This window comes from Corythoichthys intestinalis, chromosome 8, assembly GCF_030265065.1.
Source record: "Corythoichthys intestinalis isolate RoL2023-P3 chromosome 8, ASM3026506v1, whole genome shotgun sequence".
Lineage (NCBI taxonomy): Eukaryota > Metazoa > Chordata > Actinopteri > Syngnathiformes > Syngnathidae > Corythoichthys > Corythoichthys intestinalis.
Window position 1 is genome coordinate 48,924,620 of NC_080402.1, and position 25,456 is coordinate 48,950,075.

At 39.7% G+C, this 25,456-nt stretch overlaps 1 protein-coding gene across 1 annotated transcript; it reads left to right on the top strand.

The window, feature by feature from the left end:
- Positions 1–23,915, top strand: cdc6 (cell division cycle 6 homolog (S. cerevisiae)). Its single transcript, XM_057842520.1, has 12 exons — positions 1–140; positions 2,632–2,881; positions 2,960–3,223; positions 3,298–3,497; positions 4,992–5,140; positions 9,202–9,308; positions 9,378–9,517; positions 9,592–9,692; positions 9,770–9,831; positions 14,835–15,010; positions 21,374–21,514; positions 21,591–23,915. Exons 2-12 carry the CDS (start codon positions 2,641–2,643, stop codon positions 21,678–21,680), a joined length of 1,671 nt encoding a protein of 556 aa, XP_057698503.1. The 5' UTR covers positions 1–140; positions 2,632–2,640; the 3' UTR covers positions 21,681–23,915.
- Positions 23,916–25,456: the final 1,541 nt, after the last annotated feature.

The following is a 25,456-nucleotide window of genomic DNA, read 5'->3' on the forward strand; positions in this document are numbered from 1 at the left end:
CAGAAACAGCTGCTGCTGGGCTGAATATTTGGCGCTAAAGTCTGCTGGGTTTGTGCGAGTCTACACGCATCATTATAAGAGGAAAGAAGAGCAAAAGATAACAAACTCGTTAAAAATCGTCACGCGCCAATCGACAGAAGGTAAGTTTACTACAAATTTCAATTATATTCGAAGGACTTTTTACGTGTTTGTCTAAAGTTACGTGTTTGTCTAAGGTGGAGAAAATCCCTCCATTTGTTTGTCCTTTTGTCTGGAAAGGATCCCCTCACATTTCAACTACGTACTGCAATGTATACTATAACCCCCCCCCCCCCCCCCCCCCCACACACACACACACACACACACGATAAACTAACTGTTTTCCAAAGTTTTTCCCCCCCATTTAGCACTGCCGATTCATTTACTTTATTCATTGACTGCGATAGATGTGTAAGCATTTGGTTCTTCTGTCCTTTTGCTGTGAATTTAAATGAGTCAGTCACTATTATTTTATTTATTTATTTATTTTTTGCACTACGGTCAAGCCAGCCTCCACTCATAAAAACGAAGTGGAGCTAGCCGCCCCTCATTTGGATTTGGTTTGCATTATGTGCATTACGGTAATGAAACGCGGTGGCTTCAGAGTGAAAAAATTATACATGGGAAAAACTGGGTTTCATCCAAGGACGGGTCCACTTTAAAGAGACACTGGAGCACCCTGAGACTCGAACTAAAGCATTGTTATATAAAAATGATTTAGGAATTCTGAGTAAAACTAGTTGCTAGTTATTCCTGTCATTTAGCCTAATTAAAAAAATTAATTAAAAAAAAAATCTGAGAAGTACTCCTATGAAATTATGATGTACCATTTTAAAATAAAAGTACTTTGAAAATTGCCCATGATATGCTGTTATTTAGGCCGATTAAAAAAAACAATCGGAGAGATACGGTATTCAAGGACCGTTCCACTTCTTAGGTATACTAGTAGAGCTCAAGACTCGAACCGAAGCACTCTAATTAAATTTTGATGTCATTTCAAAATAAAAGTACTTTAAGACATTAGCGGATTTTAAGGGGGGGTAGCCCCCCGGTGGCCGAAAAGTGTCATTACATGAAATTGACTTTCCTATATATATTTATATAAGTTGTAAAGCAATAAAACTGCAACAAAAATGAATGAAAGGGGAAAAAAAAAAATCCATAATTGGTCAAAATTATTTTTCGAACAGATCATTTGACTTTAGACTATCATTTGCTTTGCATATAATTTTCAAAAAAAAAAAAAAAATAGTTGAGGGCAATTTCATTTTTCAAATTATTTTTTTTCTTAGATTGAATTTTTTTGTTTTGTTTTTTTGATTGAAGCAACAAATGTCCTACCCATAATATGGCCCAAAAAACAAAAGGATTGCTTCAATCAAAGAAAACTTTTTCAATGAAAAATTAAGTGTTCAAATGCAAATCTTTCAATCTCAAATATTTGTTCTTATTCAAAAATGTTTTCTATGATTTTTTTTTTTTTTTTGATTGAAATGATTTTTCTTTTGAAAATATATTTTTTGTACGAAGCAACTTATTTCTTGATTGAATAATAAAGACAAAAACGTCCTAGCTAAAATGTGGCCCAAACACAAATCAACATTAGTTCAATCAAAAAAGTTGCTTCAATCAAAAAAAACTTGACCCAATCAAAAAAAAAAAAAAAAAAAAAAAAATCAAAGAAAAATGGCTTCCACATGCATTTTTTTGTTTCAAATTTATTTTTGCATTTAAACACTTTTTTTTTTTTATAAATATATTTTAATTTGAAGCGACTTTTTTTTTTTTGATTGAAAATATATATTTTGATTGAAGCCTTTATATTAGATGGTCCCAGTTATTATTTTGAATGCGTTGAATTACAAAAGGTCCTGCTCAACTTTATATTTTCATTTTTTTGCACTACGTGGGTTGACTAAGTCAAATTCGCTTGTGTAAGACCACGTGGACGAACGTCAACACGGAAAAACTTGTTTTCAACAAATATGCCAGTCCAATTCTCAAAGGTGGCGAGTTTAAAATTAACAAAAGTGCTTTATTTTTGAAATGTGGACGCATGTTTGCTCGTACGATAACAAAGTTCTGAATTTATTGACATTTTAAACATTTATCCATGTTAATCTAAGCCAATGTCCGACATTGGCTATCTATACTCGTGTTAGTTGTTATAAGCAAACAAAATTAAATCCCCTGCTCCAATGTTGGGCTGCCACTTCCTGGAAATACTGGCTTTTATTTACATTTTTCCCACTGTTAGATATTAGAAAATTGACATTCTTCAACTTAAAAATATTTTTTTTATAGTGGGATGGACATAATCAAGGTATTTTCTTTACCTTTAACCCTTTATTGGTCAGGTGAATATTTTTGACATTTTGGGCCTGCAAGCCCACCCAGTCAAAATGGATACCCTTGGTTATGTGATTTGTGGATGGTCCCTTCCACACTGGCAGGACTTTTACAAATTTGAGTACGACTTTTAACATTGACTCACAATAAAGTGAACCCCCAGATGAGTAGAATGAAATGGGCCGTTTTTGGGTCATCACACACGTGAAAGTTGCCTCGTTTACTAAAATTAACCAATGACGCCTTCTTTTCATTTGCGCTCAGTGTTTAGAAATGCCGAGCACTCGCTCCCGAGATCCCATGCAACCCACCCTGCCCTTCCCTAGACGCAAATCCGCCAGGGTGGCAAACAAGCCCAAAAGAAACCTGCCGGATAATCCCGAGCCTGCTAAGAAGAACCCGGGCCACACAAGACCGACGCTGGAGAAGCCCGTCCCACCGTCACCGAGGCGACCTGCTGCGGCGCCGCTTCCCGTCACAGCGAGGCTTCCCCTCAGCCCGCGAAAGCGCACAGGTAAGATAGCGGTGCGACTTTCGCTCGTAAACTGTCCTCCAAAACAACATTAATTTTAATACTAACAATGTTTTAAAGGTGACGACAACGCCCTCAACGTGGACGCTGCACTTTCAGCGTCACCCCCCAAGCAGAGCAAAGCATCGCCGCGGACGCCGCTGTCATCCCCGCGCCGTTTGGCTTTTGACGAAAACTCCCCCGTCTCCATTCGTCGTGGGCCGACTGCGCCGTCCTCTCCGTTTGCCGCCTCGTCACCGACGCGACAAGAACTGGTCTCGGGAAGTCCGGCGCGGCCGAGCCCCGACAAAAAGGAGACTGTAGCGTGTGAACAATTAGACCAAAGTGAGTTTTTTAAACTTATTGACTGCCATTGACAACAATTGCTAATTAAGTCATGTCATTCGTCCTTTTCGTAGAACGCAGTTTTGCGAGCGTAAAGCGGGCGCTGCATACGGCTGTGCCCGAGCGCCTATTGTCAAGAGAAGAGGAACGCGCCACCATCCGGACATTCCTGGAGGAGAAGGCTGTGCGCCGCCAGCCCGGCAGCCTTTACATCTCTGGGCCGCCCGGGACCGGAAAGACTGCGTGCCTCAACTGTGTCCTGCGTGACATGAAGGTAAAGCCCATAGCGATAAAATGAGAACAACCTTACTGTAATTTTGGGACTTTAAGCCGCATTTTTTCTTTTTTTAATCCATTGCAGCTTATACAGTGGTACCTTTACATACGTAGTCAATTTTTTTCTAGGACTTCCTGCGTTAGACTTTACTTCCTCATTGGAAAACAGGCAGCGACTTGATTGGTTGTGCGTTCACGGCAATTAAACGTAGAAATTTAACCATTTTAATTTAACCTGTAAACGAATTATTATTAACAATATACTACCAAGAATTGTACAATGACAACAGGAAAATAAAAACGATGCATACAAAAAAAAGTTGTGCATCATGTAAATCTAAATTAACTTTAGTGTGTCAACACTTCCGCTTACTGGGGAAACAGAAAATTGCGAGGCAACTTGATAGCTGTTACAAAAAGAATGAGACAACGTTAATATCTAACAAGAACTCAAGTGCTAATATGCTTCTCCAAAGCACAATACAAACTGACACTGATTAGCATAATCGCTAACTAGCTTAGCGCTCCGTGCCAAGTAGTAACGTCTCATCAACAAAGAATACAAATAATACAATTAGCTTCATTTACTCACCTATGTCGGAGGCACACTGGATCTAACAACACAACAGACGATTTAGCTCTTGACACTTCATAATATTGATTCAGCAACCCAACCTGAGTGTAGCAGTGAACTGTCTCGTGCTCTAATCATTGGCGAGCGCACAGACATAAATTACACACAAACACGGACCCATCAGGAAGGCTCATAGCTGCTGAAAAATATTGATTATCAAATTTGTTGGCAACTAATTTATTAATTGATTAGTTATTACCGCCTTACTACACAATGTACTCTTCAAGATGTAGTTCCAAGCGTTGATTGCTCCACCCAAGAGAGATGCAAGTGAACAACGCCGCCATAAAAAAACAAGCACTTCCTTCCTAAGACTGTGACAGACATCCAATTGTGTGGTGTCCAAACATCCTTCTGCTTTAAACATTGTTGTTTTTTGTTAACGGTGTTGATCACGAAAATATTTCGTCGACGAACATTTTTTCCACAATGAGACTATATTGAGCTAAAAACGTGTCTCGCAAGACTAAAACGTAATGAGACGAATGTTAGTTTTTGTGTGTCGCAATGTGTGAGGTTTTCTTAAAGTATGTGTTGTTAGTCGGCTTGCATGGTAGCAGTGTTTTGTTGTCACTCGCTTGACGTGTTGCGTTAGTGAGTCATCCATAAATATATGGTAATATTTATCATAGTCTATCATTGTCAATGACACTGAGAGTTCATTAAAAATATGTTGTTTTTTTTTCTTTTAAATTGATGTAGTACCGATATCGAGTTAAAATTTCAGTAGTAGTACAGTAGTCCCTGCGACTTGTATATGAATATTGTTTTTTCGTAAAATTTGGTTGCGGATTATAGGCCTAAAATTTGTGTTGCTGTAAGAGAGGTTTCATTGTATTCTTGACGCTTTGTCTTTAGGAAGAGTTGTCGAACGTGCAGACGTTAGTGGTCAACTGCATGAGCCTGCGCAACTCGCACGCCATTTTCCCACTGTTGGCCGAAAAGCTGAGAGTTCCTGCCGGCCAGAAAGGCCTACAAAGACACCTGACCGGAGCCGGACCAGCCGTGTGAGTATGCGCGACAGGTGTTGATCACTCATTTCATGACGATGCGATACAATACGATAATGGTTCTTTGGGTGACGATAAAATATTTGCCAATGTTAGTCACCAGTGTTGTTAATCTTACTTTAAAAAAGTAATTAATTACAGTTACAAATTACGTCTTCCAAAAAGTAATCGCGTTAGTAACTCAGTTACCTGAATGTAAGAGTAAGTAGTTAATTGGCAAAGTAACTGGTGATAATTCTCGTGTTTTTTTTGTTGTTTTTTTAATTACAGGTTACACAATGTGAAGCTAAAAGGGTTTTTGGGACAATTGACCCTAGCCCAATTCTTTAACCTAAACTTAACTAGACACAGGGGTATTGCGGATATTGCGATAGCAAGATAGTAACCTTTGCTATGTGTGGAAGTCATTTAATGTTGTGAATCCGTTAAAACAACCGTTAAAGTTGTTAAACTTGCTCCCGTTATTGCATTAGTTCCCTTCTGTCTACTTTCGACATGTGTAAGTTTTAAAACTGCTTCATCATTTAAAGATAGATTTAAGTCAAGATTTTGCCTATTTAGGAGCATTTTAGATAAAAACACTTAGGTTCGCTAGGAAGTTTCTCTACAACAGAGCCTTTCTGAGAGGTCTACTGCTTTAAGATGGCGGCTGTTTACTAATGCATCTAGTTCTTTATACATGTTGCTAATGCCACCGTGTCTGTCATTTGCATATAGTTCTTTTTTTATATGATATCTACCATATCATCACGTGGGCGAAGTTTGTAGGCTATCAGCTACAGTCGGGTATTATTGGAGCTACTTGGCATCGCGTTTGCAACGCAGTCACAAATCCCTTGCCTTCTTCCCACTCCTGCTCAGCTCTTGTCTCTGTGAGTCGGTCTCTCCCAGACTTCTCTCACGTCATTCAACCAACATAGTAACTAGAGCTTAAACGAATACTCGAGCAACTCGAGTAACTCGAGTTTAAAAACTGATCCGAGTAATTTTATTCACCTCGAGTAATCGTTTATTTTGACAGCTATAATCATCACGTTTTGCTCGGACTACTTTTAATGCGGGACAACGCGCTGATGTCACGTGCGTAGAGGAAGAAGCAGAAAAAAAAAACTTACTGCAGCCGACAGCCCCTACAAACAACGCCGACGTTGCTAAATACTAGCACGCACGAGGGTTGGTAGCAGGTAGCATCTGATGAAGTCTCACATAGATCACATGTATGTTGAACTAGATGCACTTTGACAGACTCGGCCGCGTCTGGGCAGCGTTAGTAAACAGCCGCCATCTTAAAGCAGTGGAGCGCTAAGCGCTAATAAAGAGCGCTAAAGCGCTAATAAATACGATTAACGTTACTGTGACTAGCTCACGTAACTTTAGCCCTGCGGAGGGCTAGGTTTCTATTAATTATGACCACTTTCGATGCGTGGCTAAAGTGTCTTTCATACAGGCTTTAACATAACATAGCGTTGTGGAGTGATGAGGATGTAAAATAAAAACTCAATAATGCTAACTATCAATTTTAGCTCAGTAGTCATTGCTGGATAAAACACCAAGGAGCACTCGTCCCTAATGTGCTCCAACACAGCCTGTATCATACATTTATTTTGAACACTGCAAAAACTCAAAATCCTATCAGGACTTGCAGTTGACATTTACATTTGAAATGATTTTAAATGTATTTATTTGCTAAAAATTTGTTTTATCCGATTACTCGATTAATCGATAGAATTTTCAGTCGATTACTAAAATATTCGATAGCTGCAGCCCTAATAGTAACGCACGCCTTTCCGGCCTCAGTAACTGTAACAGCGTTGCCAAGCTGAGAAAAGTAATTAATCAGATTACTGACTACAGAAAAAATAACGCCGTTAGTAACGCAGTTATATTCTAACGCCGTTATTAACAACACTGTTATTCATGAAATAGCCACGATTCCATTCAGAGGCCTTGAATCGATTCAATACAATTTGTACGCATTTGACACATTCAGTTATATTTTGTATTTAGACACAAACAGATGGCAATACAGAAATTACGGCACTGGGGACTAAATGGTGGATGGGGCACGGGCGTTGTAAAATTGAAACATAGTAGGTAGAGATTATCTTAACCCAGGGACTCTCTACAAAGTAATTTTGATGGGGTTTTTTGACGATTAAATTGATCTGTCATTTGGTTCAGTTTCGAGCGTGCTTAACAAATTACTCTATCAATCCAGAATCTCATACACCAATGTAGAGCTGAAACGAATACTCGAGCAACTCGAGTAAATCGAGTTTAAAAACTGATCAGAGTAATTTTATACACCTCGAGTAATCGTTTATTTTGACAGCTCTAAGCATCACGTTTCGCTCTGACTACTTTTAATGCGGGACAACGCACTGATGTCACATGCGTAGAGGAAGAAGCAAAAAAAAAAAAAAACTTGCATCAGCCGACAGCCGCTACAAACGACGCTGACTTTGCTAAATACTAGCCCGCACAATGCGTTGATAGCAGGTAGCGTCTGATAAGTCTCATAGAGATCACATGTATTTTGAACTAGATGCGAAATGACAGACTCGGCCGCTTCTGGGCAGCCTTAATAAACAGCCGCCATCTTAAAGCAGTAGAGCGCTAAGCGCTAATAAAGAGCGCTAATAAATAAGATTAACGTTACTGTCACTAGCTCACGTAAAGTTAGCCCTGCGGAGGGCTAGGTTTCTATTAATTATGACCACTGTCGATGCATGGCTAACGTGTCTTACATACAGGCTTTAACATAACACAGCGTTGTGGAGTGATGAGGGTGTAAAATAAAAACTCAATAATGCTAGCTATCAATTTTAGCTCAGTAGTCATTGCTGGATAAAACACAAAGTCGCACTGGTCCCTAATATGCTCCAATACAGCCTGTATCATACATTTATTTTGAATACTGCAAAAACTCAAAATCCTATCAGGACTTACAGTTGACATTTACATTTGAAATGATTTTAAATGTATTTATTTGCGAATGTAGCTACAATTATAAAGGCTTTCTTATAAAATATGATGCAAATTTTATATATACTGTACAGGAAGTCTCGGGTTACGAACAAGTTCCGTTCCTATGCTAGCGAGGTAAACAGAATTTCAGCGTAAATCGGAATTAACCCTTTAAGTACCACAAAATAACTATTCAAAAAGTACCAATGTATTGTATTTTGTTTAATGATGGAGGATACACTGCCTTCTGGTGGCAGCGTCTGATCTCGCTGGACTGTTGCCTTGTATGACTGACTCAGACATCTGACATGGATAAAGGATAGCTGCGCTCTATTTTGGCCCACATCAGGGTGTAAGTTGTTTCAGCTATTATATGTTTGTGCATGCATTTGCAATTAAGTTTACAACTACACTTTGTGCAGTTACGTGTGAGCGATTTGCTTTGAGAATTGTAAATACGGTAGCATTCATAGCATTTGCGATAGATATTTAATCCACTAAATTTACATCTTGATCAGACTACATGGACATTTGAACACCAGTTGTTTTGTGTCAAGTGTTTTATTGTCAAAATGCATGTTGTTTTGAACATAAGGGTACATATGTGTGTTACAGCTTTACAAATTGTCAAAAGTAAAGGAAGTAAAAAGCACAATTACCTTGTTTGCTGTCCCTAAAGCTGAACAACGTCACATTTAGTGAGGACAGAACACGTCGTATTAATAAAGTAAAAAATAAGATACTGTGAGGAACAATAAGGTAGTGAACGAATGTTCATTCGCTGCCAGCCTCCCACTTCAAATGGATTGGACGTCTGCAAGCGATAAACTCATTGAAATTCACAGTTAAAGTTTCTAAGGTGAGTTTATTTTTACAATTTGACTATCGCTGCCAAAGAGTTAGCGGGCCATCATTCAATATATTATAATATTCTCCCAGACTCTAGGGGGCAATAAAACCTCAGTTATAACCAGGAGTAGCTGGTCCACGGAAATTTCCATGTAGTTGAAAAACGTCATACAGTGGGCAAAATTCAAATTAAAATGGCCGATAACTTCAGCTTACAAAACGATGGGAATGTTTTTGTCTAGTTTGCTGGTTCTGGACGAGTTGGACCAGTTGGACAGCAAAGCTCAGGATGTCCTTTACACCATCTTCGAGTGGCCACACCTGTCCAAGTCCAGACTCTGTCTCGTTGGTGAGAACTACTACTACTTTGCATAGTTTTTGCCTTCCCGGGGTGACGTCTTAACTTTTTACTGCGCAGGGATTGCCAACGCTTTGGACCTGACCGACCGCATCCTGCCCCGCCTTCAAGCCAGGCCTCATTGTCGCCCCCAGCTGCTGAACTTCCCGCCGTACAGCAGAGAACAGCTGGGCGACATCGTGCGAGACAGACTGGCTCAGGTGCAGTCTTCTTACAAACAGATCCTACTTGTGCAAGTACGTTTGAAATTAATGTTTTCTATTTGGTTTTTCAGGCATGTGCTGACAGTGTATTGGACGCAGCTGCGGTGCAGTTCTGCGCTCGTAAAGTTTCCGCCATGTCAGGAGACGCCAGGAAGGCTTTGGACATCTGCAGGTACAATTCAGCGATTGTTCTTGGGATGGATTAGTTGATTTTTGTTAAATCAATTTGATTGGTGGCACGTTTTGCAGGCGAGCGGTGGAGATCGTAGAATCGGAACACCGGAAGAAGGCGGACAAGCTCAATGCGACAGGTGAGCAAGACTACCAATTGTTTTCCACTTCCTGTTAGGTCTGTGCGATATGATATACAGTGTATATATATATATATATATATATATATATATATATATATAATATACAGTATATCGCCAAAACAATAGTAAATTTACTATACTATATACAGGTAGTCTATTGGTTATGACGTACTCGACTTGCGCAATTTCGACTTTACGACACCGGAGTCTCGTCCGTCATTTTGTCTCCAGTCGTTTTTTTGGGTTGTATAAACACTACTTTATTGCACCTCACAAGATCTTATTTGTTACTTTATTAACTCATTCACTCCCAGCCATTTTCACCGGTGCAATCCCCTTCACTCCCGGCCATTTTATTGGATTTTGACAGATTTTGCAAGGCCCACAGAAAATTCTGTTCTGTTGTTATATAAACATGAAACCCACCAAAAGAAAGATTAGATTCTCTTCTTTCAGCAGGAAAAAAAGTTAGTTCATATCTTTTTCCATTCTTTAGAAATCAGCATTAGAAAATAGCTTGGTTTGAGCAATTTTCCAATTTCTGATGAAAAAACAGAGAAACTGAGCTTTTTGTAAAAGCATACATTTCAAATATAACTCTGACTTTAACACGGCTATTTTTTGCTTTGGTGACATCCCAAACATCTGAATGTTTTTCTTCTACAAAATAACACAAACAACAAGACAAATAGAATAAATTTTGTTAGCAAAGTAACAATTTATTTACACATAACTAAACTATTGAACTGAGAAATGACGCTGTTGTGGCCGTGACAGCCGGGGTAAACTTTTCCTTCATCGCTCTAATACAGTGGGGCAAATAAGTATTTAGTCAACCACCAATTGTGCAAGTTCTCCTACTTGAAAAGATTAGAGAGGCCTGTAATTGTCAACATGGGTAAACCCAGTGTTTCCCCTAGGATTTTTTGAAGCTGTGGTGGTGGGCTGCATCGGAGTCGGACAGCCTCACCATGTCGTGCCACAGCGAATTTTTTTTTCTTCATTTTTTTCCCCCAAGAAGAACCATAACAAAGATATATTTGAAATATTTCATTAGCCAGGCTAATGTTGTACCTCTCAGCTACAGTACATGTATGTAAAATGCGTAGCTGATTACAGCTACGTTACCCGATGTACTAATGCGACTTTTTTTCTCGTGGCAATAGTACGACTTACATCTCGTAGTGACTCAGGGTTGGCAACCCAAACTGTTGAAAGAGCCATATTTGACCCCCAAAAAAACACAAAAAAAACTGATACAGTATGTCTGGAGCCACAAAAAATTAAAAGCCTTTTACAAGCCTTATAATTATCGATACTAGCTATATTAGCCTACTATAGAAATACGTAATTAGCCTTCATGATTAAATGTTTGTTTTCCCTGCAGTGGATCCTATAGAGAATGACGCACCATGTGACTACTCTGTTGTACTATGCCACCACAAGTTTAACTTCATTACAATATTAATGAATTGAAAGAATGTTTGTGTCATGTTTGTCCTCCTAGAAATCCTATTAAAACAAAAAAATATATTTCCCTCCCCCATCTTTTTCCATTAAAAAAAAAAAAAAAAAAAAAAAAGCTCCGAAGCATCGCTAAAGAGCCGCATGCGGCCCGAGAGCCGCGGGTTGCAGACCACCGTCGTAGTCCTCCTTTTTCCTTTTATTTGACCCTCATAAGTACTACATTACCACAACAATAACAGTCCTTCTGTCAACTGACCCATTTAGAGCACTGGGGGAATTCTAATAGCCGTGTAAAGAGTTTTACTTGATTCGGTGAGAAGGTGAATAGTTTTTTCCCCGTTGTTCGTAAACTAAATTTCCACACAAAGGCACGTCGAGGTACCATTAACTTAGCAAGGAGAGGTATGAGAGTCATTTTTCGAGTGTCCCAGAGCTCGCGAAATTTGGGTGGGGGGGGCGCATTTATCAAAGTTTCGTCAGCCGTAATTGTCTGAAGCTGGCGCGCCGGTGTTGTGCCGAAAAATAGCCACTCCACGTGAAATGTCCCCCCTGACGGGAGCGCCCACACGTCACTCGTACAAACAGCCTTTTCTTACCAATCGATGGACACAGAAACGACGTTCTTGTACCGTGAATATGTATCATTTTACTCTGCTTGAACTGATAAATCGTTTACTGTGACCAACGCTCTGAAAATAGAGCAAGGCTTTATTTTGGGCCCCGCCTCTCCGCAGTCTCTCAGCGCAAGTTAGTCAAAGTTTGCTTTCCGTCCAAGACTGCCGTCCACCGCTCACTTTCGCCGAAAAGTCCGATCCAAATTATTGTAATGCCCCGGATATGGGCAAGAAGGAGAGAAGTCTGTATTTGCTTACCCACTTTATTGTGGTAACAATAATAAAGAAAAACAATAACAAAATAACAGCGGGCTGCTACAACATGCGACCGCTATCTCTCGCTATCTCGCTCGTTCTCCCATTCTTCCTACTCGTTCCCCTTGCGTCTCTTAAGGGGGGGCCTGCATAGTTACGAACATTAGGCTACAATACACAATGAATAGGTGTCCGCTGAACTCCTCCCACTCGGCTGCCGCTAGTTTGAAGCGGCCTTAAAAATTTTTTTTTTATTTAAATAAATAAATAAAATACATCTCATTTGCCAGGCGTGGCGGCTTTCATTTTAGTGTGGCGGTGCGCCACAATCTGTTGAATATAGGGGAATCCCTGGGTACACCTCAACCATGAGAGATAGAATGTGGGGGGGGGCAAACAGAAAATCACATTGTTTGATTTTTAAAGAATTTATTTCCAAATTAGAGTCGAAAATAAGTATTTGGTCACCTACAAACGAGCAAGATTTCTGGCTGTCAAAGAGGTCTAACTTCTTCTAACAAGGTCTTTCGAGGCTCCACTCGTTACCTGTATTAATGGCACCTGTTTTAACTCATCGGTATAAGACACCTGTCCACAAACTCAGTCAGTCAGTCACACTCCAAAGTCCACTATGGCCAAGACCAAAGAGCTGTCGAAGGACACCAGAGACAAAATTGTAGACCTGCACAAGGCTGGGAAGACAGAATCTGCAATAGGTAAAACGCTTGGTGTAAAGAAATCAACTGTGGGAGCAATTATTTGAAAATGGAGGATATAAAGACTACTGATAATCTCCCTCGATCTGGGGCTCCATGCAAGATCTCACCCAGTGACGTCAAAATGATAACAAGAATGGTGAACCACACGGGGGGGACCTAGTGAATGACCTACAGAGAGCTGGAACCACAGTAACAAAGGCTACTATCAGTAACACAATGCGCCGCCAGGGACTCAAATCCTGCACTGCCAGACGTGTCCCCCTGCGGAAGAAAGTACCGTACAGGCCCGTCTGCAGTTCGCTAGAGAGCATTTGGATGATCCAGAAGAGGACTGGGAGAATGTGTTATGGTCAGATGAAACCAAAATAGAACTTTTTGGTAGAAACACAGGTTCTCGTGTTTGGAGGAGAAAGAATACCGAATTGCGTCCGAAGAACACATACCCACTGTGAAGCATGGGGGTGGAAACGTCATGCTTTGGGGCTGTTTTTCTGCAAAGGGACCAGGACGACTGATCTGTGTAAAGGAAAGAATGAATGGGGCCATGTATCGAGAGATTTTGAGTGAAAATCTCCTTACATCAGCAAGGGCATTGAAGATGAGACGTTACTGGGTCTTTCAGCATGACAATGATCCCAAACACACAGCCAGGGCAACAAAGGAGTGGCTTCGTAAGAAGCATTTCAAGGTCCTGGAGTGGCCTAGCCAGTCTCCAGATCTCAACCCCATAGAAAATCTTTGGAGGGAGTTGAAAGTCCATGTTGCCCAACGACAGCGCCAAAACATCACTGCTCTAGAGGAGATCTACATGGAGGAATGAGCCAAAATACCAGCAACAGTGTGTGAAAACTTGTAAAGAGTTACAGAAAACGTTTGGCCTCCGTTATTGCCAACAAAGGGTACATATCAAAGTATTGAGATGAACTTTTGATATTGAACAAATACTTATTTTCCTCCATGATTTGCAAATAATTTGAAAATCAAAAAATGTGATTTTCAGTTTTTTTTTTTTTTTCTCCACATTGTCTTTCATGGTTGAGGTTTACCCATGTTGACAAAATTACAGGGCTCTCTAATATTTTTAAGTGGGAGAACTTGCACAATTAGTGGTTGACTAAATACTTATTTGCCCCACTGTATCTGCACCAAACTTCCCATGCTAGGTGAGGGTCGTACCCTGAAGGGTCCTGTAGGGATAATTTGCATCAACTCTGTAGCGCCAACTAGTGGCAACAGAAAGTCACTTATTTTACCTATTCATGTCAAGTTCTTTCCAGGTTGATCACTGTAGTTTCAAGACCTTGAAGACTACAATTTAAAGCCCATGTCCACACGTCTCAATTTGTTGCCATGACGACCCTTTGCTCGCCATTAAACGGAAGTAGATTGTTTTTTCAGGGACAGGCAGCTTATAGACCCACAAACTTGGGCACACTTGGTCGAATTGGCCCAATTAGAAGATTCATTTTGGTTTTGAATATGGGTGTGGCTAAACAGCTCAGTAGCGCCTCCTTTTTTGTAGGACTGTCTTCAATAGGGGCTTTTTCACCTAGGTGTGTGAATGCATTTGTAATCCCCCAAAAAAGAGGCTACTTCCGAGAAAGTTAGGTTCTCAGGATATGACGATCTGCCACCACCCTGACCTGCGTGCCGTCCGAGTTGCGCCAAAGTGTGAGGGCCCGTTCAGTCCTGCTTGCAGGCCTAGTTTACCATTGAGTTGCAGGGCAAGCTAAAGTATTTTAAAAAGAAAATGTGACTTATGGTCCAGAAAATACATTCAGGTATTTTAACATTTGTGCAAAAATATGTAAGGCAATCTGCTGTTTACTTCGCCGTAAATTTTCCATTAAATAATATTAGATTAAAAAATATATACTGTCATTGTGTATGTCTGGATTCAGTGTTGTTTTTACAATATTCATGTTAAATTTATGCACTATTTCAGAGTCTGGCGCTGTAGCCAGCGTCCCCCAGGTAGCGCGCGTCCTGTCCGAAGTCTACGGCGATCGTATGGCGTCGTGTAACGGCGATGAAAGTTTCCCGCTTCAGCAGAAACTCCTGGTGTGCTGTCTGCTGATGTTGGTGCGCGCCGGCAAGAGCAAAGAGGTGGTCCTCGGGAAGGTAAGGACGTTTGAAATTTTTGTTTCTACTGTTTGATGGTTCAAAGCAGTGTTTTGTTTTGTTTTTTTGACAGCCATTTTAATTTAAAGTGTATGTCAACACCTGGGGAAATGCTAATATTCCATCATTTATCCATAAACGAATGCCTTTTGGATTCATATCATGTCACTTCGTGTAATTACACACATCGCAACACCAAGAAAATGAGAGAAATTTGGGTAAATTTCAAGCTAAAAAGACCCGCCCCCGAGTTCCCGGAAATCTGGCAGATTGTGGGCGTGACATCAAAACAAGGAAACAACCGGCTCAGTGCTTTAGTACTGAATGGCGGCGATGATGGCGGACAATTACGTTTCTAGTTGCAGCGACGAATCCGACGTGATTTGGGTCTTTTTTTCACGGACCGGTGTCCCTCTTTTATATTCAGTTGGACTCTCAATGTTATCCAATGGTGCTAAAAAACTATTTACATCACAAACATACATGTGCAACACGGAAATGGCGTAAATTAACGCTTAACGACACGGCGAAGTCGTTAAGTGAGAGGGCTATGTGCAGTTGTTGTGTGCGCCAAACATGGCAAACGTAAGTTAATATTCCTTTCTTTAAAGACAGTTTGTTGTGTGTACTTAGGAATCGCTGCATTCGCGGTCCTTTTTAACGTTACGCGCATGCCAACTTTGTCAGAACACCGGCAATGTGCGTCAGAAAAATACAGCAAATATAAAATAGCATTTGTTTTTAGCCCCGTCGTGTTAAGTGCAGGGAAAAAATACAACTCACCCGCTGAATCAGTGGGAGGGCTGAGTTTGTTTCGTTGAGACGAGATGGGAGAGTGAGAGAAGCTAGCATCAAGCTAGCGATGTTGGAAATTGTAGCACAGTTTTCAGCGCGCTCCAAGCGATGTCGGGATATTCCGAAATGACTCTAATCCAGAACTTCGGTAGAGTTGTTGTCTCAAATGTACGTTTAAGTCGCCGTGATTTGCGATCTCTACAAGCTGATATTCCTGTTCCACAGACATGCTCGAATCACTCGATTTATTCACATACGGGTCACGAATTCACTCCTTCGCAGTTTGTGGGTCTTTAGTGATTGGGAAGTGGCATAAATTTTGTTTTCTTTGAGGTTGTAGGCACATCTTCTGGCTCGTCAGGTTCCCGTTTCCCTGTAAAATTGCAAAATTAGCCCTCTTAGCACTGACGAACTTTACTCATTGTCTGCGTAGTCCAGCTCTTTTTCTCGCGTTCGGGAACTCATGGGTACTACATTGCGACAAATGGCTATTTGTAAACCACATAGCATGACAGGTTTGAACCATTTTAGCGATTTTTTGATAAAACACGAACGCAACTCTCTCGTCGATAAACAACGATGGCACCTGCCTCGACCTTTTGTTTCCTTGTTATGACGTCTCCGCCCCATTCGGCTGTTTCCGGAACACTTTCGGAAATGTTCGTCATTTTCGATCTATTTTCGATAATTGCTCATTAATGTGATTGATTTTTTTTTGTTAACTTTATCAATATTTGTTATCTTGGCACATAACGGTTCTATTGATGTCTCACGCCCCCTTTGCGTTTTCATACCCTTTAATCTTAGTCTTTTGGTCAAAAATACTGATTAGTCTTAGTCATATTTTAGTCATTTTAAATGTGTTTTAGTCTAAAACTTGTTTGAATATTCGTCGACTAAAACTAGTCTAGTTGACGAAAACTCAAAATTTTTTAGACTAGTATTGGTTGACGGACAAAGTTCTGGTAAAAATAAAATAAATAAAGATTCCAACAATTTAGAATGAACATTGATAGTCAAGTAAGCACTTACTTTCCACAAGACTAGCTTTATTTTGGTGAGATTTACACAATTAATGCAGTAAAATAATATTCCTGCTGTGCAGGGAGGTACAAGTCATATGTAGCTTACAATTTATAAGGAACTTAAGGAAACATACTGTACATAACATGTATGGAAATTAAAGGGCAAATGTGAACTAAGGTTGGCCAACCATGTTTTTTAATAATATCAATGGCTAAACAATTATAAGCATATTTTCGTTTTTTTTTTTTTTTTTTTTTTTTTTTTTTTTAATGCAACCCTTCCAGATTCTTTGTTTAACCCATAGCAACGCCCTTGACAACGAAAATGCTTTTCTTTGGCAATCTTCGGAAATTATGTCACACTGGGAAGTGCGAGGGAAGACCGCCATACAACAGTATTGTTTGTTGCATTGCTTCTCGGTAAGATGCCACGGTGGTGTGTGGCGATGTTTTGTTCTCACTCAAACGAAAAGTTGTATGAATGGCCAAAGGATAGCAGGGCACGTAAATGGACATCTTTCGTTCGCACGAAGCGAATGAATTTCACGCCATCATTGAGTAGTGTTCGCTGCTGCAAACATTTCGAAGATGCCTGCTTCCTTAACCGGTCTGCTTACGATCAAGGATTTGCCAAAAAGTAAGTGTGATTTTTGGATAGATAACTGATGACTTTGTCAAAGCAGAGCTGCCAACTGTTGTGGAATGAACAGTATAAGCTAGCGACGTTAGCCGAAAGTTAACTCGTGGCAATCCCCGATCATAGTTGTTGTTGCGTTCGCTAGGTTAAGCGTGTTTAAATTGTGCGTCATCTACGATCTTGTCCGAAAGGGTTAATCCACTGTCAATCGGGAAAGGGGTGTGGATGTGCACATAAGCGGGTCGGCGCCGCAGTAATTCACGGTCAGGTTGCAGATAGCCTTCTAGTTTGTTTCGCCGCTTCGCGAGAGCCGCTGACAGGTGACAAGTGTTGCTTTTAATGTCTGGCAGCGAATCAGCGAGCGGTCAGGCCACGCAGTGAATCATGGGAAATGTAGTCTCGGGACAACACTGAAGTGGTGCTTTATAATCTGTTCACTTGTGTGAAAAAACTATATTTCCTCACGCCATTAGACGCCACTTTGTTTTCTTATTGTTGCCACAATAAAGTGGAGAAAGTCGTCAGCGACTGTGATATAGTGGATATTATTTAGTTGTAATACGGGAGTTCACCAGTAGAGTGTACGCATGTCATTTAGATGTGTTATTGTTTGTGCCTTACTCCTTCACTAAGAGAGAAACGTTGTTGTTCAGAGTCACTTGGCAAGACGTTGAGTAAAGTTGTAAAAGCCAATAAAGGTGTCGTGTGGGTCACTCGGTCAAGATATAACAACGACTCATCTCCTTCTTCCCCCCAACGTTTTTATATTATTATTTTATATGCACGAGAGCTGCCGGAGCTGCCAAAATGAACATGAAGTCAGATTTTTTTTTTTTTTTTTTTTAACAATGTCATCAGATAGACAAAAACATAAAATGTGCAAATGCCTGCATCTTCAAATCATGAAAATAATAACTGCCTATATCTTACCAATGTTGTAATCTCGATGGGTCTTGTATCCATTCCATGTCAGGAAGTCTAGGCACATTGTTTGCATCCTGATTAGCGCCTGGCTAATAACATAAAATTCCAATCTCCTCTTCTTCCTCCAACTCTTTAAAAACTTGGATCTCCTCCCTTGCGCTTGATCTATCGCTTATATCGCTGTTTGAATCGTTGTTTGAAGGGCTTTGTATGGCGGCCGTATGTATGGAGGTGCCATCGCATTCCCGGTGTGATGTATCTCTTCCGGGTTCGTCCCCTTTCAGGCTCGAACTTCGGAAACGCGATTATTTTGTCAAATATACAACATATAAATGTATTTTTTCATGCTTTATTTGTTGGACAATGTTTAATTACTTTACTTGTGACCCTATTTGGCATGTGAAGAAATTACTTCACATTACTGCTTTAAAATAGGCCAAGCCTTGACAACAGTAAAACTACAGAAAACTAATAACTAACTACTGGCCCACTCAGAACAAGTCCAAATTCAATGTGGAAAAAAACAGCCTGCACGAAACGTGCAGGTTGTTACTCAAAGTGCAAAACAATACAATACAAAGACCATTAATGGCTATCTGAATAAAAAAAATATATATACAGTGCCTTGCAAAAGTATTCGGCCCCCTTGAACCTTGCAACCTTTTGCCACATTTCAGGCTTCAAACATAAAGATATAAAATTTTAATTTTTTGTCAAGAATCAACAACAAGTGGGACACAATCGTGAAGTGGAACAAAATTTATTGGATGATTTAAACTTTTTTAACAAATAAAAAAAACTGAAAAGTGGGGCGTGCAATATTATTCGGCCCCCTTGCGTTAATGCTTTGTAGCGCCACCTTTTGCTCCAATTACAGCTGCAAGTCGCTTGGGGTATGTTTCTATCAGTTTTGCACATCGAGAGACTGACATTCTTGCCCATTCTTCCTTGCAAAACAGCTCGAGCTCAGTGAGGTTGGATGGAGAGTGTTTGTGAACAGCAGTCTTCAGCTCTTTCCACAGATTCTCGATTGGATTCAGGTCTGGACTTTGACTTGGCCATTCTAACACCTGGATACGTTTATTTTTGAACCATTCCATTGTAGATTTGGCTTTATGTTTTGGATCATTGTCCTGTTGGAAGATAAATCTCCGTCCCAGTCTCAGGTCTTGTGCAGATACCAAGAGATTTTCTTCCAGAATGTTCCTGTATTTGGCTGCATCCATCTTCCCATCAATTTTAACCATCTTCCCTGTCCCTGCTGAAGAAAAGCAGGCCCAAACCATGATGCTGCCACCACCATGTTTGACAGTGGGGATGGTGTGTTCAGGGTGATGAGCTGTGTTGCTTTTACGCCAAAAATATCGTTTTGCATTGTGGCCAAAAAGTTCAATTTTGGTTTCATCTGACCAGAGCACCTTCTTCCACATGTTTGGTGTGTCTCCCAGGTGGCTTGTGGCAAACTTTAAATGAGACTTTTTATGGATATCTTTGAGAAATGGCTTTCTTCTTGCCACTCTTCCATAAAGGCCAGATTTGTGCAGTGTACGACTGATTGTTGTCCTATGGACAGACTCTCCCACCTCAGCTGTAGATCTCTGCAGTTCATCCAGAGTGATCATGGGCCTCTTGGCTGCATCTCTGATCAGTTTTCTCCTTGTTTGAGAAGAAAGTTTGGAAGGACGGCCGGGTCTTGGTAGATTTGCAGTGGTCTGATGCTCCTTCCATTTCAATATGATGGCTTGCACAGTGCTCCTTGAGATGTTTAAAGCTTGGGAAATCTTTTTGTATCCAAATCCGGCTTTAAACTTCTCCACAACAGTATCTCGGACCTGCCTGGTGTGTTCCTTGTTTTCATAATGCTCTCTGCACTTTAAACAGAACCCTGAGACTATCACAGAGCAGGTGCATTTATATGGACACTTGATTACACACAGGTGGATTCTATTTATCATCATCGGTCATTTAGGACAACATTGGATCATTCAGAGATCCTCACTGAACTTCTGGAGTGAGTTTGCTGCACTGAAAGTAAAGGGGCCGAATAATATTGCACGCCCCACTTTTCAGTTTTTTATTTGTTAAAAAAGTTTAAATTATCCAATAAATGTTGTTCCACTTCACGATTGTGTCCCACTTGTTGATTTTTGACAAAAAAATTAAATTTCATATCTTTATGTTTGAAGCCTGAAATGTGGCGAAAGGTTGCAAGATTCAAGGGGGCCGAATACTTTTGCAAGGCACTGTAGTCCTCGAATATAGTCAACACTGTTATTCCTATTACAAGCACAACTCATGTGCTAATGCTAAATTGAAAAGTTCGCTAATACACTTTTTAAAAATTTTCACCACTCTTTAACATAACAACAGAACTCTTATGACAAATCTTTGTCCATAACAGTATTGTCCTGGATGGTTTAATCATTTTACGTGTGGATTTTTCCACATTGTTTAGCGCACATCAAACACTAACTCAATTTAGCATATATAGGAAACTCACCGGGAAACTTTCCTCTCCTTGGCTCAATACGCACTGGACTCATCTCCAACACCTTCTAGCTTAAAATAAAATGTGCATGACTAACTTCACATTATCAGGGAGTGTTATTTTTCTTAGACAACTTACTTGGAAGCTTCTGGAATTTTTTTTTTTTTAACCGTTTAACATAGGTATTTTCTTCACCAAATGTGTGGCCACAGGCGCCGCACTTGTTTCCCACGGGGACAGTGTATTGCAGTTAAGTTAAAATGCGACCATGAATCCTCGCGCTTGCAGCCACCATCGTTGTTGATGGATCCTTGCGCGTAAATTGGCAATCTTTTCGTCACGTTAGAGTCATCCAAGACTCGTTTTCGGCGCCTCATCATGACGTCATCGTCATGACAAAAATGTTCGTTAACTAAATGTTTTCGTTGTCGTCATCGTTGACGAAAACAACACTGGTTCAAAGGTGTTGAGTTTCTGTTGCGCTGACGTTTCAGCTGCACGAGGTTCACAGCCGCCTGTGTGCCAAGCGTCAGGTGGGCGGCGTCAGTCAGTCGGAGTGTTTGTCGCTTTGCGAGATGCTGGAGAGTCGAGGGGTCTTCGCGCTCAAGAAGGCCAAAGAAGCTCGACTCACCAAGGTACGAAGCCGAATAGGTCTATCTAGTTCCTGTTGGTTTTCTATCGAACCTAACGGCCGCGTGGTCGCATTTTCAGGTGTTCCTGAAGATCGAGGAGAAGGGGGTCGAAAACGCTTTGAAGGATCGCGCCCTGGTCGGCAGCATCTTGGCGGCGGGCCTCCCGTGAACAATCTTCTCTCAACTTTTAGTATTTTTGGATTCTCATTTTTGCTGAGAATTTTTTTTTTTTTTTTTTTTTAATTGATGTTCAAAACTTGAAGCTGTATGATTGAGTTGGTGTGTTAGTAAAGCAAATGATTGAGGATGTATTGAAATATTTGGTTTTATTTAAGTCAAAGGGGCACTTTTTAAGTTTTTGTTACCAGTGTTGCGTTACTGTAATCTGATTACTTTCTTCAGTAACGAGTAATCTAACGTTCATTTTTCCAAGACAGTAATCCGATTATAGTTAGTTTCCCTAGTGCCTGTGCGTTACTATTTTGTTTTTGTCTCATGATGTATGTAGAATGAAGAATACTGTCGTCATCTACGAAGAGCATTTCTCATCGGGGGGGAACGGGTCACGTGTATTACGGTGCTGTCTGAGGCTGAGCGCTGTCTGCCACGGCGGTCAACAACAGCATTCTGACGAGGCAGCGAGGCTAACAGTGAAAGGCAGGATATGTACCGCAAATGAATGCTTTTGCTCACTGGAAATACAGCCATTACATAACATTTCTGTCCAGTAAAGATGACAAAAATATCTCTGTGCATTGCAAACTTTACGCTGGCTGAAAATCATTGTCAGTCGCTAAATCAACAAAGAAGCACTTGGAATTACAGTACAACGCGACAAAACTCGAAACAGCCTACAGGTGACAAGACAGCCAGCACTTCTACAGTTTGTAACCAGCCTTTATGCACATTTTATTGTCAGTGTTTGTAACCATAGGCAGAGTTTTACTTTTGTGGGGCTGGGGGTAAGGCATGTTGATGACAAACAAAAGTCAAAAGTTTGGACACACCTAAACATTTTTACGTTTTATATATTTTCACTCCTATTGTAAATCCTCTCTGAATACATCAAAACTATGAACGAACATGTGGAATGGCCAAAAAAAGTGAAATAACTGAAAACTTTCTTCAAAGTATCCACCTTTGAGGTGTCGCCAAACTTTTGGCCAATACTGTATATATACATATTAGGGCTGTCAAACGATTAAAAATTTTTTAATCGAGTTAATTACAGCTTAAAAATTAATTAATCGTAATTAATCGCAATTCAAACCATCTATAAAATATGCCATATTTTTCAGTTAATTATATATATATTCTGTAAAATAATTTGTTGGAATGGAAAGATTCAATGGAATGGAACATTCAACATACGGTACATAAGGACTGTAGTGGGCATTTCACTCTACTGTTATTTAAATCTGTCTATGCTGTTCTCACTCCGAAGCGTTTGTCAGCCCAAAACCCTCTAAGTATATCTTAAATGCATCTTACCGGATATAAAATGACTACTACATAGTCTTGGGTGATTTTTTTGGTGCCCAGTTTTCACATCGAATTGCAGCCGTCCATTTCGCTCTCCTCTTTGGATCCCTCGGAATACGGTAAAACTTCAAGTCTCTCCTTCCATCTTCTCTGTTAGTGCAACCAACAGCCACACACGCCTTCACCATTTTGATTATTAATGTTAAGGAGCAGAAAAACACGCCGTAAATAGGAGGAATGTACGTAGCCGTAACAGATTAACACTATGTTTTGACGGACAAATGGGCGGTACCATTCAGGAGAGCGGAGTTGTGACGTCACGTGGGTAGCGTCTAGTGATACTGGCTGGGCTGTTTTAATCGAGGCATGAGGCAACAGCAAGCTTATGGAGCAGCAAAACCGGGCGCTCAAAAATACTGCGGGTGCAACGTCGCATCGGCGATTTGATGACAAATTGAGCAGACCACATCGTCATCACGAAAACAAACTGTCACCAATTGCAGAAATATGGAACAATTAGAACTTTTGGCTGCAAAAAAAGTTCTACCCCGGCCGCAAAGTCTGCGTGGATGAGCTGTTCGTTGGTTTCCGGGGGCGCTGTGCATTCAGACAGTACATGCCGTCAAAGCCAGTGAAGTGTGGACTGAAAATTTGGGAATTACTATTGCTATATGTCATATGCTTATTACATTTTGAGTTATTCAAGGCTCTAATTATGCCATGTGAGTATTTGAGTAGTTGAAAGTAAAAAAAAATATTAAGAAATGACTTGGTTATGACACCTGTAAAACATCTACCATTTTGGTAAAATATGTACGTTTCAGGGTATTTGTCTCAAAAACTGCTATTGTCAAAAAAATGGGAATGCAGGAAAAAAAGGATGTTGTTATAATTTTTTGACTTGTTCAAGGCTGTAATTATGCCATGTGACATTTTCCAATTAAATTTTGTTTTACATATATATATCAAGCATAGTTGGTTTTGGTCATAGAACAGTACCGATTTTATTCTCCATAGAGGGCAAAAAATAAAATAAAAAAATAAAAAACAATATGTGTATGGATAGCTCTGACTCCAGTGAACATTTTGAGTAGTTGAAAGTAAAAAAAATATTCAGAAATGACTTGGTTATCACACCTGTAAAACATCTACCATTTTGGTAAAATATGTACGTTTCAGGGTATTTGCCCCAAAAGCTGCTATTGTCAAAAAATGGAAATGCAGAAAAAAATGATGTTGTTATGACTTTTTGACATATTCAAGGCTCTAATTATGCCATATGAAATTTTCCAATTAGATTTTGTTTTACATATATATATATAGCATAGTTGGTTTTGGTCATAGCACAGTACTGCTTTTATTGTCCATAGAGGGCAAAAAATGAAATTAAAATAATAAAAACTACATGTGTATGGATAGCTCTGACTCCAGTGAATATTTTGAGTAGTTGAAAGTTCAAAAAATATTCAGAAATGACTGAGTTATCACACCTGTAAAACATCTACCATTTTGGTAAAATATGTACGTTTCAGGGTATTTGCCCCAAAAACTGCTATTGTCAAAAAATGGGAATGCAGAAAAAAAGGTTGTTATCACTTTTTGACTTATACAAGGCTCTAATTATGCCAAATGAAAATTTCCAATTCAAATTTGTTTTATATATATATATACATCCACCATAATTGGGTTTGGTCATAGCACAATGCTGCTTTTATTGTCCATAGAGGGCAAATAAAAAAATAAAAACAATATGTGTATGGATAGCTCTGACTTCAATGAACATTTTGAGTGATTGAAAGTAAAAAAATATTCAGAAATGACTTAGATATTACACTTCTAACACATCTACCATTTTGGTAAAATATGTACGTTCCGGGTTAGTTTTTATATGTTACCACAAGGGTTAAACATGTAAAGTGCAATCACATTCGTAAATGAATGGCTTCTGGTTTTTGAAATGTAAATAAACCAATCTATTGTGATAAAACTAGGGCTGTCAAAGGATTAAAAATTTTAATCGAGTTAATTACAGCATAAAAATTAATCGTAATTAATCGCAATTCAAACCATCTATAAAATATGCCATATTTTTCTGTAAATTATTGTTAAAATGGAAAGATAAGACACGACGGATATATACATTCAACATACGGTACATAAGTACTGTATTTGTTTATTATAACAATAAATCAACAAGATGGCATTAACATTATTAACATTCTCTTAAAGCGATCATGGATAGAAAGACTTGTAGTTCTTAAAAGATAAATGTTAGTACAAGCGATAGAAATTTTATATTAAAACCCCTCTTAATTAAAATTTGTAATGTTTTCAATCAAAAAATAAACTAGTAGCTCGCCATTGTTGATGTCATGGTGTGATGTTGATGGTACTAACCCATAAAATCAGTTGGACCCAAGCGCCAGCAGAGGGAGCCAAACACCAAAAAACAAGTAACAAGCA

What these genes read in the sequence shown, in the direction of transcription:
- cdc6 (XM_057842520.1), top strand. Translation starts at nt 2,641, where the DNA reads ATGCCGAGCACTCGCTCCCGAGATCCCATGCAACCCACCCTGCCCTTC. An exon ending in AAGGCTTTGGACATCTGCAG is followed by an intron (nt 9,693 to 9,769) that starts GTACAATTCAGC and finishes CACGTTTTGCAG; the next exon opens with GCGAGCGGTGGAGATCGTAG. An exon ending in AAGAGGTGGTCCTCGGGAAG is followed by an intron (nt 15,011 to 21,373) that starts GTAAGGACGTTT and finishes CTGACGTTTCAG; the next exon opens with CTGCACGAGGTTCACAGCCG.